This window comes from Schistocerca nitens, chromosome 4 (assembly GCF_023898315.1).
Source record: "Schistocerca nitens isolate TAMUIC-IGC-003100 chromosome 4, iqSchNite1.1, whole genome shotgun sequence".
NCBI lineage: Eukaryota > Metazoa > Arthropoda > Insecta > Orthoptera > Acrididae > Schistocerca > Schistocerca nitens.
In genome coordinates this window covers 555693129-555706204 of record NC_064617.1, presented here as the reverse complement: position 1 = coordinate 555706204, position 13076 = coordinate 555693129, and the positions used below count along the sequence as shown (strand labels likewise).

The 13076-nt window shown below is 46.2% G+C and overlaps 1 protein-coding gene across 2 annotated transcripts in view; it reads right to left on the bottom strand.

Annotated features, from left to right (window-relative positions):
- LOC126253205 (uncharacterized) overlaps positions 1–13076 on the bottom strand; it is a 599715-nt gene that overhangs the window by 312814 nt on the left and 273825 nt on the right. For both annotated transcript variants that reach the window (XM_049954381.1, XM_049954382.1), the window contains exon 10: positions 10981–11178. In XM_049954381.1, coding sequence (XP_049810338.1) covers positions 10981–11178 — 198 coding nt within the window. The remainder of the gene's footprint in view (positions 1–10980; positions 11179–13076) is intronic.

Here is a 13076-nt window from a genome sequence, read left to right as displayed (position 1 = left end):
TAGGAGATCGCTCCCCACACCATGATGCCGGGTGTTGGCCCTGTGTGCCTCGGTCGTATGCAGTCCTGATTGTGGCGCTCACCTGCACGGCGCCAAACACGCATACAACCATCATTGGCACCAAGGCAGAAGCGACTCTCATCGCTGAAGACGACACGTCTCCATTCGTCCCTCCATTCACGCCTGTCGCGACACCACTGGAGGCGGGCTGCACGATGTTGGGGCGTGAGCGGAAGACGGCCTAACGGTGTGCGGGACCGTAGCCCAGCTTCATGGAGACGGTTGCGAATGGTCCTCGCCGATACCCCAGGAGCAACAGTGTCCCTAATTTGCTGGGAAGTGGCGGTGCGGTCCCCTACGGCACTGCGTAGGATCCTACGGTCTTGGCGTGCACCCGTGCGTCGCTGCGGTCCGGTCCCAGGTCGACGGGCACGTGCACCTTCCGCCGACCACTGGCGACAACATCGATGTACTGTGGAGACCTCACGCCCCACGTGTTGAGCAATTCGGCGGTACGTCCACCCGGCCTCCCGCATGCCCACTATACGCCCTCGCTCAAAGTCCGTCAACTGCACATACGGTTCACGTCCACGCTGTCGCGGCATGCTACCAGTGTTAAAGACTGCGATGGAGCTCCGTATGCCACGGCAAACTGGCTGACACTGACGGCGGCGGTGCACAAATGCTGCGCAGCTAGCGCCATTCGACGGCCAACACCGCGGTTCCTGGTGTGTCCGCTGTGCCGTGCGTGTGATCATTGCTTGTACAGCCCTCTCGCAGTGTCCGGAGCAAGTATGGTGGGTCTGACACACCGGTGTCAATGTGTTCTTTTTTCCATTTCCAGGAGTGTATCTCACGAAATAAGCATCAAACGAAAAAACTAAAAAGAACGAAACCTTGTCCAGCTTGAAGGGGGAAACCAGATGACGCTATGGTTGGCCCGCTAGATGGCGCTGCCATAGGTCAAACGGATATCAACTGCGTTTTTTTAAAACGAACCCCCATTTTTATTACATATTCGTATAGTACGTAAAGAAATATTAATGTTGTAGTTGGACCACTTGTTTCGCTTTGTAATAGATAGCGTTGTAATAGTCACAAACGTATAAGTACGTGGTATCACGAAACATTCCGCCAGTGCGGACGTATTTGCTTCGTGATACATTACCCGTGTTAAAATGGACCGTTCAACAATTTCAGAAAAGGTCGATATCGTGTTGATGTATGGCTATTGTGATCAATATGCCCAACGGGCGTGTGCTATGTATGCTGCTCGGTATCCTGGACGACATCATCCAAGTGTCCGGACCGTTCGCCGGATAGTTACGTTATTAAAGGAAACAGTAAGCGTTCAGCCACATGTGAAACGTCAACCACAGCCTGCAACAAATGATGCCCAAGTAGGTGTTCAAGCTGCTGTCGCGGCTAATCCGCACATCTCTAGCAGACAAACTGCGCGAGAATCGGGAATCTCAAAAACGTCGGTGTTGAGAATGCTACATCAACATCGATTGCACCCATACCTTATTTCTATGCACCAGGAATTGCATGGCAGATGACTCTGAACGTCGTGTACTGTTCTGCCACTGGGCACAAGAGAAATTACGGGACGATGGCAGGTTTTTTGTACGCGTTATATTTAGCGACGAAGCGTCATTCACCAACAGTGGCAACGTAAAGTGACATAATATGCACTATTGGGCAACGGAAAATCCACGATGGCTGCGACAAGTGGAACATCAGTGACCTTGGCGGGTTAATGTATGGTGCGGCATTATGTGAGGAAGGACAATTGACCCCCATTTTATCGATGGCAATCTAAATGGTGCAATGTATGCTGATTTCCTACGTAATGTTCTACCGATGTTACTACAAGATGTTTCACTGCATCACAGAATGGCGATGTACTTCCAACAGGATGGAAGTCCGGCACGTAGTTCACGTGCGGTTGAAGCGGTATTGAACAGGACATTTCATGACAGGTGGATTGTCGTGGAAGCACCTACAATGGCCCGCACGTTCACCGGATCTGACGTCCCCGGATTTCTCTCTGTGGGGAAAGTGGAAGGATATTTACTATTTTGATCCACCGATAACGCCTGATAACATGCGTCAGCGCATTGTCAATGCCTGTGCGAACAATACGGAAGGCGAACTACTCGCTGTTTAGAGCAATGTCGTTACACGTATTTCCAAAGGCATTGAGGTTAACGGGCATCATTTTCATCGTGGTATTTACAGGTAATCACGCTGTAACAGCATGCGTTCTCAGAAATGATAAGTTCACAAAGGTACATGTATCACATTGGAACAACCGGAATAAAATGTTCAAACGTACCTGCGTTCTGTATTTTAATTTTAAAAAACCTACTTGTTATCAACTGTTCGTCTAAAATTGTGAGCCATATGTTTGTGACTATTACGGCGCCATCTATCACAAAGCGATAAAAGTCGTCCAACTAAAACATTCATATCTCTTAACGTATTACACGAATATGTAATAAAAGTGGGGGTTCCTATATAAAGAAACGGAGTTGATATCCGTTTGACCTGTGGCAGTGCCATCTAGCGGGCGAATCATAGCACCATCTGGTTTCCTCCTTCAAGCTAGACAAGTTCGTTGTAGATTTTTCGTTTGACGCTTATTTCGTGAGATATTTGGCCCGGCCACGATCAATGGACCAACTAGTATTTACAATCCAAAGATTTCTTCAGGAGACATCCAACAAGTAGCACAGCCATGTATGCAGACTATCAACAACATACACTAGAGCAAAGCATGAGACAAAGTGAATTCAAGCTGGTACGGAAGACGTTTTATTTGCTGCATGACATCAGCGGCCAGGCACATGCGATATCTCGGGGCACAGCTTACCGGCCGCAAGTGCACTTTCATAGCGTAAATTGCAGTCCATGGGCTTCGTATCCTGAAGACACAATAAAGCAGGTAACATCCCACTTTAATGATTAAGATCGCTTCTAGATACTCGAAGCTTTCCGGAACGCAGCGGGTTGGTTTGCTATGTTAAATTCGGGCCCGCAGGACGTACATGGCCCGAGAGTGCGCTAACATGAGCTGAGACGAGACTAGCGAAACGAGCGAAATGAGAAAAATGAGAGAAGAGGTAAATAAGCCAAATAAGTCAAAATAGGGAGAATTAAATTACATTAGTCCTTTCAATACCTCTATCTCGGAGGAGTCACGTAAGTAACCCTCTCGTCTATCGTGTCCGATTCTGAAACAACTGCCGAACAGCAGGAAATTGCACATCTATTCCTTTATATAGATGTGGTACGGGTGATTCTCCTTTATAAAGATATGAAACACAAAAGTAGATATAGTGATTGCGGATTAGTTAGGGTGCCTCACATCACCTCTTTTTATCGGAAATCTGCCAGGAGATCCTTCGCTCAAAAATAAGTTTGGTCGTGTTCTGGTGTGTCCAAGAGAGACAAGAGTTTTCACATGAGCTCTCTGCCATCTTACTTAATGCATTAAATACGTGATAGTGGTTTGAGAGCACTGCAGCTACCTATAAAAGGGTTCTGTTATTTAATTGCATACTGGTACTGGCTGGTAAAATTTTTATCGTTTCGATTGCCAAGATATTAGCAAATTAATATCTATGAATGTTCAGTGGAACACTTAATTAAAATTAATACAGGTGATCTCTTCTGCATACAAATGTTAATCCCTCCTTACAATTTGGAACAGCCGTTCACGCTTCGTTCTATATGTTTCTCAAAAAATTCAGGCTTCAACAGACTGTTGCTACTGGGCAATGCATGTGTGATGTGATGGCTACAAATCTTCCCTAAGAGATGGAATGCGGTCATGTGCTTTCCGAAATGTCGCGCACTCACATTGTTTTGACGTGGGAAGAATCTGAGACGATTTATTTTACCGACTTTAAGGAATTTGCATGTGATACATAAATACTCGTGATCCATGAACAAAGCCGAAGTTGTCGTGAGCGAAGCATGGGATAAGCACTAAAACGTAAGCCGGAAATTCAAAGTATAAGGTGAGGTCGACATCCGGGAACAGCTAGGCGAAACAAGTGTTTACTTATGCAGCGTAATAGGCAAGACTAACCGCTGCAGCTAGTTGACCCCTTAACCATCAATGGGTCAGACCATTTGTCTCAGCAACCGTGCCCCTGGTGGTCGATTGCTGAGTTTAACTGTAGTGCCTAGGAGCGACTATCGGTAAATGTCCGGGCAAGAATATTGCAGCTCTCACCCAGAAACCAGCATATCGGGAAAAAACAGGTGGTGCGACTGAAATGAGAGCAGAAGGCGGGAGAGGTATGTTCCGCCGCCAGCAGACAAGAACCATTAGCTCGAGGTCAACTGCAGCAGGAGACCCTGTCGACAGCTGTGGGGGCATAATAGGCAACGATGCGTCTGCAGCTTGAGACAGATGAGCTACAATCATGGTGGGGAACAGTTGGGGTACAGGGAGCATCTACATCTCCAAAAGTTCTAAAAATGTGATCCGTCACCCACCCACAAGCGAGTGGGACTGCAGGGGCAAAAGTCATACCATAGTGCAGCAGGCGTGAGAGAGTAGGCGTGAGAGATTGTTACGGGACCTGGCAGGAGGTGATCCAGTTGTCCGTTCTGTGGGATGGAAGAGGAGGCAAGGACATGGTCGCCTATGATGTCCGCAGTAGCAGCCAGAGCTGGTTGCGGCGGTGGAGCAGCAAGTAGCCCAGGCCTTGATGTAGAATATCTGTGCCCAAGACGACCACGCTGCACAGCACACAGAAGATCTAATACGATGTGATGCATGTGCCTGTTTGGCCGAAAAAACCTCATTGACCGGGATGGATCGATAAGATACAGGGAAGTTGTGGAAGGCATTCTCAATTGATTATACTTCTAAGGACTTTTGCATCTGAGTCTTGAAGATGTAGACCATCCGTTCAGTAAACACCTTAGAGGTGGGGTGGAAAAGTGCGTTGATCAGATGGTCGATGCTGTTTTGGCGACAGAAAATCTTGAATTGAATTGGCGTTAGTTGGGGCCCATTGTCACATAACAGGGTGCGAGGTACTCACTCATTGGCGAAAATCCTCTTAATGGCACGGATGGTGGGGAGGATGATTGTGGACATCACGAGCACCAAGCCCAGGGTAACTGGAAAAGGCATCCACAACAAACATCCATATAGCTTCCTGAAATGGCCCACAGAAATCGATGTGAACCCTCTCCTATTGGAGGTCAGCCTGGGACACTGCAAAAAAAGTTACACTGGGGTTTACGCATTGAGAGAGGAGACATGGCAGAAGCAGCACATGTTTTCAATGTAGACATCGATGCTGGGACATTAGACGTGTCGCCTGGCCAATGCCTCCATGTGCATCATCCTCCAATGGAACACATGAAGTAGCTGGGAAGATATATTGCGAAAACAGGGGCAAAACGACTCTCCAGTAGTCAGAAATCTCTGTGGCTGAAGTCAAGATGAGCTGAGAGGTACTGAGCCAGTAAAACAGCGCGAAAAAGTTTCGAGAAACCGCTTAGACCTCTTGGGGAACATGCTCTGGACATCTTGTATAGACTAACGACAACTCTCACAGGACGTGGTTGTACGACATCGCCATGGCGGCCTTGCATTCCGTCAGTAGGAATTCGTCCAAGATGGTTTGCTGTTGTTGATCCAGTGAAAACTGACAGCTTCATGGCAATAGAACTACATATTTGAACCATGAGGGAGATGGAACGGAGTATCTATGTTGGCATGTTTGGTAATTGAGCAAAAACGGACATCGTAATGATATCTACATAAAAACCATGCCCAGTGCTGCAGACGCTGTACCATCTTATCTGGGAGCGTACACTGTCGTACAGTTAATCAAATCAGGGGTTTGTGGTCAGTCAACAGGTGACTTTTGCTGCCATACAAATATATATATATATATATATATATATATATATATATATATATATATATATATATATATATATATATATATGAAACTTTTTGATACCAAAGGGTACTAGGAAAGCTTTGCAATTCAGTTTCATTTATTTAATTTTTTCAAAGTAATTTCCACTACATTGAATATACCTTTACATACCAAACCACTTCTCCCAAGTTTCTGAAGGGAGTAAGGCTCACTCATTGTCCCAAGCCCTCAGGAGGTCCTCATCACTTGAAAACTGCACTACTTTCAGCTTCATTTTCACATGCAATAACAGCATAAAGTCAGAAGGAGCAAAGACTGGACTGTAAGGATGGTACTCAAGAAGTTTCAGTCCTGTACCCCACCAATATTGGGTGCATGTTTTGGCACAGTGAGCTGGAGCGTTGTCGTGATGGAGGAATCAAATGCCCATTCTTGACTTCAGTCGTAGGTTCTTCAAAGATTGGATGAGTTTGGCAGGCACTGCTCAGTGTACCACTTAAGTGTAACTGTTTTATGTGTGTCCAAAACAATATGCTCCACAATTCCACTCCATTTGAAGAAAAAACTATCATTTTCCTCTTTACTGATCTGGACTTTATGACAGCTACGGGTGTGTCGTCATATTCAAAGACACAAACTTTGTTTTGAGTTTTAGTCGGCAAGTCAAAATAGTACAGCCTAGTCTCGTCACCGGTCACGATGATATTCACATACTGCTATTGTCGCTTAGAACAATTATTTAACATTTCCTGGCATCAAGTCACACGTCATGTCATCTGATCTCCCATCAGTCTGTGTGGCACCCGGAGACAACAAAATTTCTTTACTTGCAAATTATCATGCAGAATCGAATGAATTGCTGACGCATTTAGCACTAAGGTATCCTCTATCTGCTAATAGGTTACTCGCCTGTCTTTGTCTAGCATTTTCCTCACAGCATCAACGTTTTCCTCCGTAACTGATGATCATGGCCTTCCCGTACTCTAAGCACTCTACCCAATGAAATGCCCTCTTGAGAATTCTCTGAATATAGTGTTACGGAGTGGACACCGTTAAACTGTATTCAGAGAATTCTAAATCGAATTCAACAGTCATTTCTTCAAAGCACTGGTCTGTGTTTAGAACACTCGCGAAGTTGTACCGCAAAACTGCCCTAACCACACTTCGTGACCACGATGCCATCGCAAGGTCTTCAACCTAAACCTGCTACTGAACGACTGTGCCATAAATTTGGCTCAGAGGCTAAAATTCAAGTATGAAGTATTTTGAGAACACAGCAACAATCAGCCTCCTACGACTTATTGTTGCATTGTAGCGCAAAACTATCCTAATACCCTAACGTGGCCCAGTTACTTGACTCTGGGACCCAGTGATAAGTCGCCGAGCGCGGAAATAGCCCTGCGACAGTAGTACAGTAAGTTGCGCAGGGCCACTTGTAGCAGAGTCGATTCGAGTAGGCAATATGCGTCCTTGATTATTAAACAGCATTTTTCTGACTGTGAAATCCATTTTGCCGGATATGCTTAAAACAGGACTCATGATTATTGTAAGGGTCAGCATGAGTCACCCCCGTAATAGTAATTTCATCCAACTTACACAGTGTGGAACATCCTGAATCAATTGCCGTAAGTACTTTTGGAAAATGGCAGATGCATTCGTAATCCTAAATACTAAACCATTGTACCTCATTGAGACGAAAGGTATATTTCAAACCAACAACTGATGGGAAGACTCATCAAGCGGCAGTTGGAGGTACACGTCCTTTAAATCAATCTTCCAGCCAGCTTCAAAACAGCTCCTTGGGACGAGGAAGTGGATATAAATTAATATTAGATTGTGAGTTAACAATGGAGTTACAATCACCACAATTATCAAGTGGATCATGACTGACACGAGTCGCCCATTTACTGATGGAAAATGTGAAAATAACGCCTTGGCCCTGAAGCCACATAATTTCCTCATGAACCACAAAGGTAAGCAGGGGAGCTCAACAAATTTTAAGCACCACAGAAGTCCTCGGGGAAATCTGACCAGAAAAGTCACGGGCAGACCTAAGAGTTTGTTCCAAAAGCTCCTTATGAGACGTTCACTGTGCGTCAGGAGCATAAAAAGGCGCTGAAGCCGTAACAGAATTAACATGGTCCTCCAGGTGAACCAAAAACTAGTAAATACATCTAAGACGAAAATGTTTGTCGCAGTAAGTGCACATCTAACAAGATTAATATATGTTCGATGTTTTTGTATTTACCGACAGTGACAGTTCACCGAGCTGAGGAATAGTCCTGCGACAGGAGGACATTACGTAGTACAGGGCCATTTGCAGCAGAGTCCAATCGAGTTGGCAGTATGTCTCGTTGTTTTGTAAGGACACGGTGGAGCAGGTGTGTAGCAGAGATTCACTGACAGGCCGAGTAGTGTTAAGACTGAAGTGAGCACCCGTGAGGGTAGAGCAACTGCTGATCCCGAAGCAGTGATGGAGTGAACGGCTACGTTGTCCACTTGTCGCAGTAGAGTACGCGAATGGCGGACCCCATGTTGGCACATGACAGCCAAATGATCACTCTTACCACAAGCCCAGCCTCCACAGAAATAGCGAAAATCAATTTGTGCTATGTCCGCTGCCCCATTCAGGACAAGACTAACAACTGTGAAGTGCGTTACTGACTATGCGACAGCGAGGAGTGAGGGCGTTTCTGACCCGTCCCGTTAGCGTTACAATGAAGGTACACGACGCTGATTTGGGGGGGTGGGGAGGGGGGGGGGGTGGCGGACATAATGAGCGTGAACTTCGGAGGCAGAGTATTGTGAGGAAGAGTCATCAGACTGCAGCTTACGATAGTGACAAACAAGCTGAAAAACGTGGAAGTCATTAATTGTAAAAACGTGCTGAGGCATAGTTGTGTCGTAGGGACCCCTAATTCCTAGAGGGCCCGCGGAACAGACACGCATGATAGGTTGCTAACTCCCTTTCAGCAGCGCGGACCAACAGTAAGAGACTTTCCAAATAAACACGGAACTACTTTGCCATACAACATGTGACAGTGTTCCACCAATCGGAACACATACGACTGCGACAGCACTCCGTCGACCTGGCTTTATTAGCACCGTCAGACCAGCAGTGTTTACCATCCGCTAGGAACAACTCAAGCCAGTACTTACGCCGGCCCTAGCCTTATATTCACTCAACATGGTCTTGTAGTAGCACGTTGTATTTTTAGAGTAGTTTTGGTCAGTATTTTCTTCCATTGTCTTGTTTTCTTCAGTGCTTTGGGGTTTTCTTTGTTTGTTCTGCGTTTAAAACTGTGTACGCCAAGAAGGCGTTTTTTTCCTTAATTGTAATAACGTGTGTTTAAATTCATTGATAGGTCTTTCCTGCCGATCACAGGACACTAAAAGTTGCAGCCTGGAAGTATTGGACAGGCATAAGAAGTTCAGCAAGACTAGGTTCCGATTGGGCCAAAGCTTTATCTCTGATCACCCTGTTAGGGGAAGACGCGTAATCACATCATAAATCAATGATTTCTCATATGAAACTCACAGCTGTGGCACCCAAAACCATACTTGCGTGCCGGCCGCGGTGGCCGAGCGGTTCTAGGCGCTTCAGTCCGGAACCACGTGACTACTACGGTCGCAGGTTCGAATCCTGCCTCGGGAATCCGTGTGCGTGATGTCCTTAGTTGGGTTTAAGTAGTTATAAGTTCCAGGGGACTGATGACCTGAGATGTTAAGTCCCATAGTGCTCAGAGCCATTTGAATCATTTATACTTGCGTGCGGGACCCTACAGGTCAACCACCCAAGCAGCGTACCCTTCTCCATGCTGCCTAACTGAAGCCTAGGGGCAGTGTGCTTCAGCAGACCGTAGTAGTCGGTTAACAGAATAGAGATTACAGAAAGACAGTTCCCAAGAGTGGCTGCAGTTTCCTCATAAGTTAATGTAAACAGCTACATGAGTAAATCGCGTTTCCACTCACTGCACGTATCGTACGCAAGACAATGCAAGTCAAACTTAAGAAGTAGGCGCCCCAGCTCTCCAAGCGTCGTCGAAAGAAACGAACGTCGATGGTGGTGCCGCTGCGACATCGGTCTGCCGTGGTTGTTGCTGTTGCTGTTGATACACAAGCTGCAGAAGAGCGGAATGTCTTTCCTGCTGAGCCATAAACTATTGCTTTTGTAGCTGCTCTTGTGTCTGCTGATTGCTGAGCCACTAACTGTTGCTGTTGAAGTGACAGCTGTTGCTCTCACTATTCCATAACTTTCGGGTCCTTAACACAGGAAACGAAGGTGAACACAACGTAGTAAACACAATAGGGTAAGAACTCCGCGCCACTTATGATCAGTGAACGAAGCCAAGGTTGTCTCGACAACGGAGCACTGGATAAGCACCAAAAATGTGAGCCAGGAAGTCAGTGTCGTAGGCAGGCTGAAAACCCGAATAACAGTCAGTTGTAATAGGTACTTACTTGTGAAGTGTGCTAGACAAGATCGAGCCGCGGCGACAAGCTTGACTGGTGGCTGTCGTTGGGTCAGCCGTGCCCCTAGTGGTGCTTAGCTGAACCTAACTGTTGTAACACGGTGACAGTACAGCTAACGCCCGCCTGTGGGAATAAAGTCTTATCGCGGAAACCTTCATTTATATCTCGTTCTGATGCTGTAGCTAGATCCTGTGGCTGATAAGATGTTAACAGTGGCAACAAACATGTCATGTTGACCGCGAATATCCTCAGACATATGTTTGTTACACACAATCCTTGTGTGGCTAGATGGACAGGAGAGGAAATGCATGCAATGATGCAGATACAGGACACCAATGGATAAGTAGTCACTTAAATACATTAAATCCAAGGTAGTTTACCTGTTAAGAACGTGATTTATTAAGGGTACTCTGACTCATTTCTGGTACGAGAATGTCAATAACTCCACCTAGCTATCGTCGAAAAGCTTTCAGATGTTCAACTAACGTTACAGAAGTTCGAAAACGTGTGTATGTCCTATCTCAAATTTAACTCTAGAGACAAAATCTGTGGAGTATGTGTCAGTACTCTATTGCTAGTGTCTCTCCCTCACCTTTTCGTGTTTTGCCATGCAAGCTAGAGCGAGAGAAGTATGTCCGTGGCAGTCCTCGAGTCGCACTTCGGCCCCAAGTTGAAGCAGCAGCTTCACGGCCTCTTCGTGGCCATTCTTGGCAGCAAGATGGAGAGGCGTGCAGCCTTCGACATCCGCTGTAAATATGTCGCCGCCGGTTGACGCCAGCACTTTCAGCATCTGAAATACAATGAATGCCATCGTAAACATGACACGAGAAGCGATTAATCGTCCAACGCGATATCACTTCACTTTTCTTTACCAGAATAGATTGATATACACGAAACTGAGCTGTAGGAAAAACATGTCTTGGTGATCATCCCTTCCCATCCAGTTCGACAGTGTGGTGCTCATGTTATTTGGTTGAATGAATCTAAAATTTTTATTGAACCATACACCATCAAGGCATTAAGATCACTGTATGCACAATCTCCTCTGGCAAAGATTTTACCACTCAATGATAAATAATAGTGACAGTGATCAATAATGCAGTACTGAAAAGAAATTACCGAAAAAACGTCGACGTCTCGATGTGAAAAACTAATCATTCCACTTGGTGAAAATCACCAATATTAAATAACTAATCCTCACAGTGCTTGCTACCAAACATTTACACGCTGAATCATTGAGTGCACATAGTTGTGATTTTAGCGTCCCAAAGAAGAGAATCCATACTGATTTGACTTGGACAGACGCACTACACAAGGAGTAAAGGCTGTAAAATTTCAAGGCAACAGTCCACAAAATATTGCCCCCCCCCCCCCCCCCCCGGACCACCAGTTGACAGGACAGCACCAACAGCAAAGGACGAGGCAGGTGAAATCGATGCTAGAGGGTTCAATAAGTATTTCCTACATTATATCAGAAGCAAAATATCTGAGTCCTTTGTGAGAATACTCTCGGCTTCTAAATACACAACCGGCCATTAAAATTGCTACTCCACGAAGATGACGTGCTACAGGCGCGAAATTTAACCGACAGAAAGAAGATGCTGTGATATGCAAATGATTAGCTATTCAGACCATTCACACAGCAGTTGACCGGCGTTGCCAGGTGAAACGTTGTTGTGATGCCTCGTGTAAGGAGAAGAAATGCGTACCATCACGTTTCCGACTTTGATAAAGGTCGGATTGTAGCCTATCGCGTTTGCTGTTTATCGTATCGCGACATTGCTGCTCGCGTTGGTCGAGACCCAATGACTGTTTGCAGAATATGGAGTCGGTGGGTTCAGAAGGGTAATACGGAATGCCGTGCTGGATCCCAACGATCACGTATCACTAGCAGTCGAGATTACAGGCATCTTATCCGCATGGCTGTAACGGATCGTGCAGCCACGTCTCGATCCCTGAATCAACAGATGGGGACGTTTGCAAGACAACAACCATCTGCACGAACAGTTCGACGACACTTGCAGCAGCATGGACTACCAGCTCGGAGATCATGGCTGCGAATACCCTCACGCTTCATCAGACAGGAGCGCCTGCGATGGTGTACTCAATGACGAACATGGGTGCACGTCATTTTTTCGGATGAATCCAGGTTCTGTTTACAGCATCATGATGGTCGCATCCGTGTTTGGCGACATAGCGGTGAACGCACATCGCCCATTGGAAGCGTGTATTCGTCATCGCCATACTGGCGTATCACCAGGCGTGATGGTATGGTGTGCCATTAGTTACACGTCTCGGTCGCCTCTTGTTCGCATTGACGGCACTTTGAATAGTGGACGTTACATTTCAGATGTGTTACGACCCGTGCCTCTACTCTTCATTCAATCCCTGCGAAACCCTAAATTTCAGCAGGATAATGCACGACCGCATGTTGCAGGTCCTGTACGGGCCTTTCTGGATGCAGAAAATGTTAGACTGCTGCCCTGGCCAGCACATTCTCTAGATCTCTCACCAATTAAAAACGTCTGGCCGAGCAACTGGCTCGTCACAATACGCTAGTCACTACTCTTGATGAACTGTGGTATCGTGTTGAAGCTGCATGTGCACCTGTACCTGTACACGCCATCCAAGCTCTGTTTGACTCAATGCCCAGACGTATCAAGGCCGTTATTACGGCCAGAGGTTGTT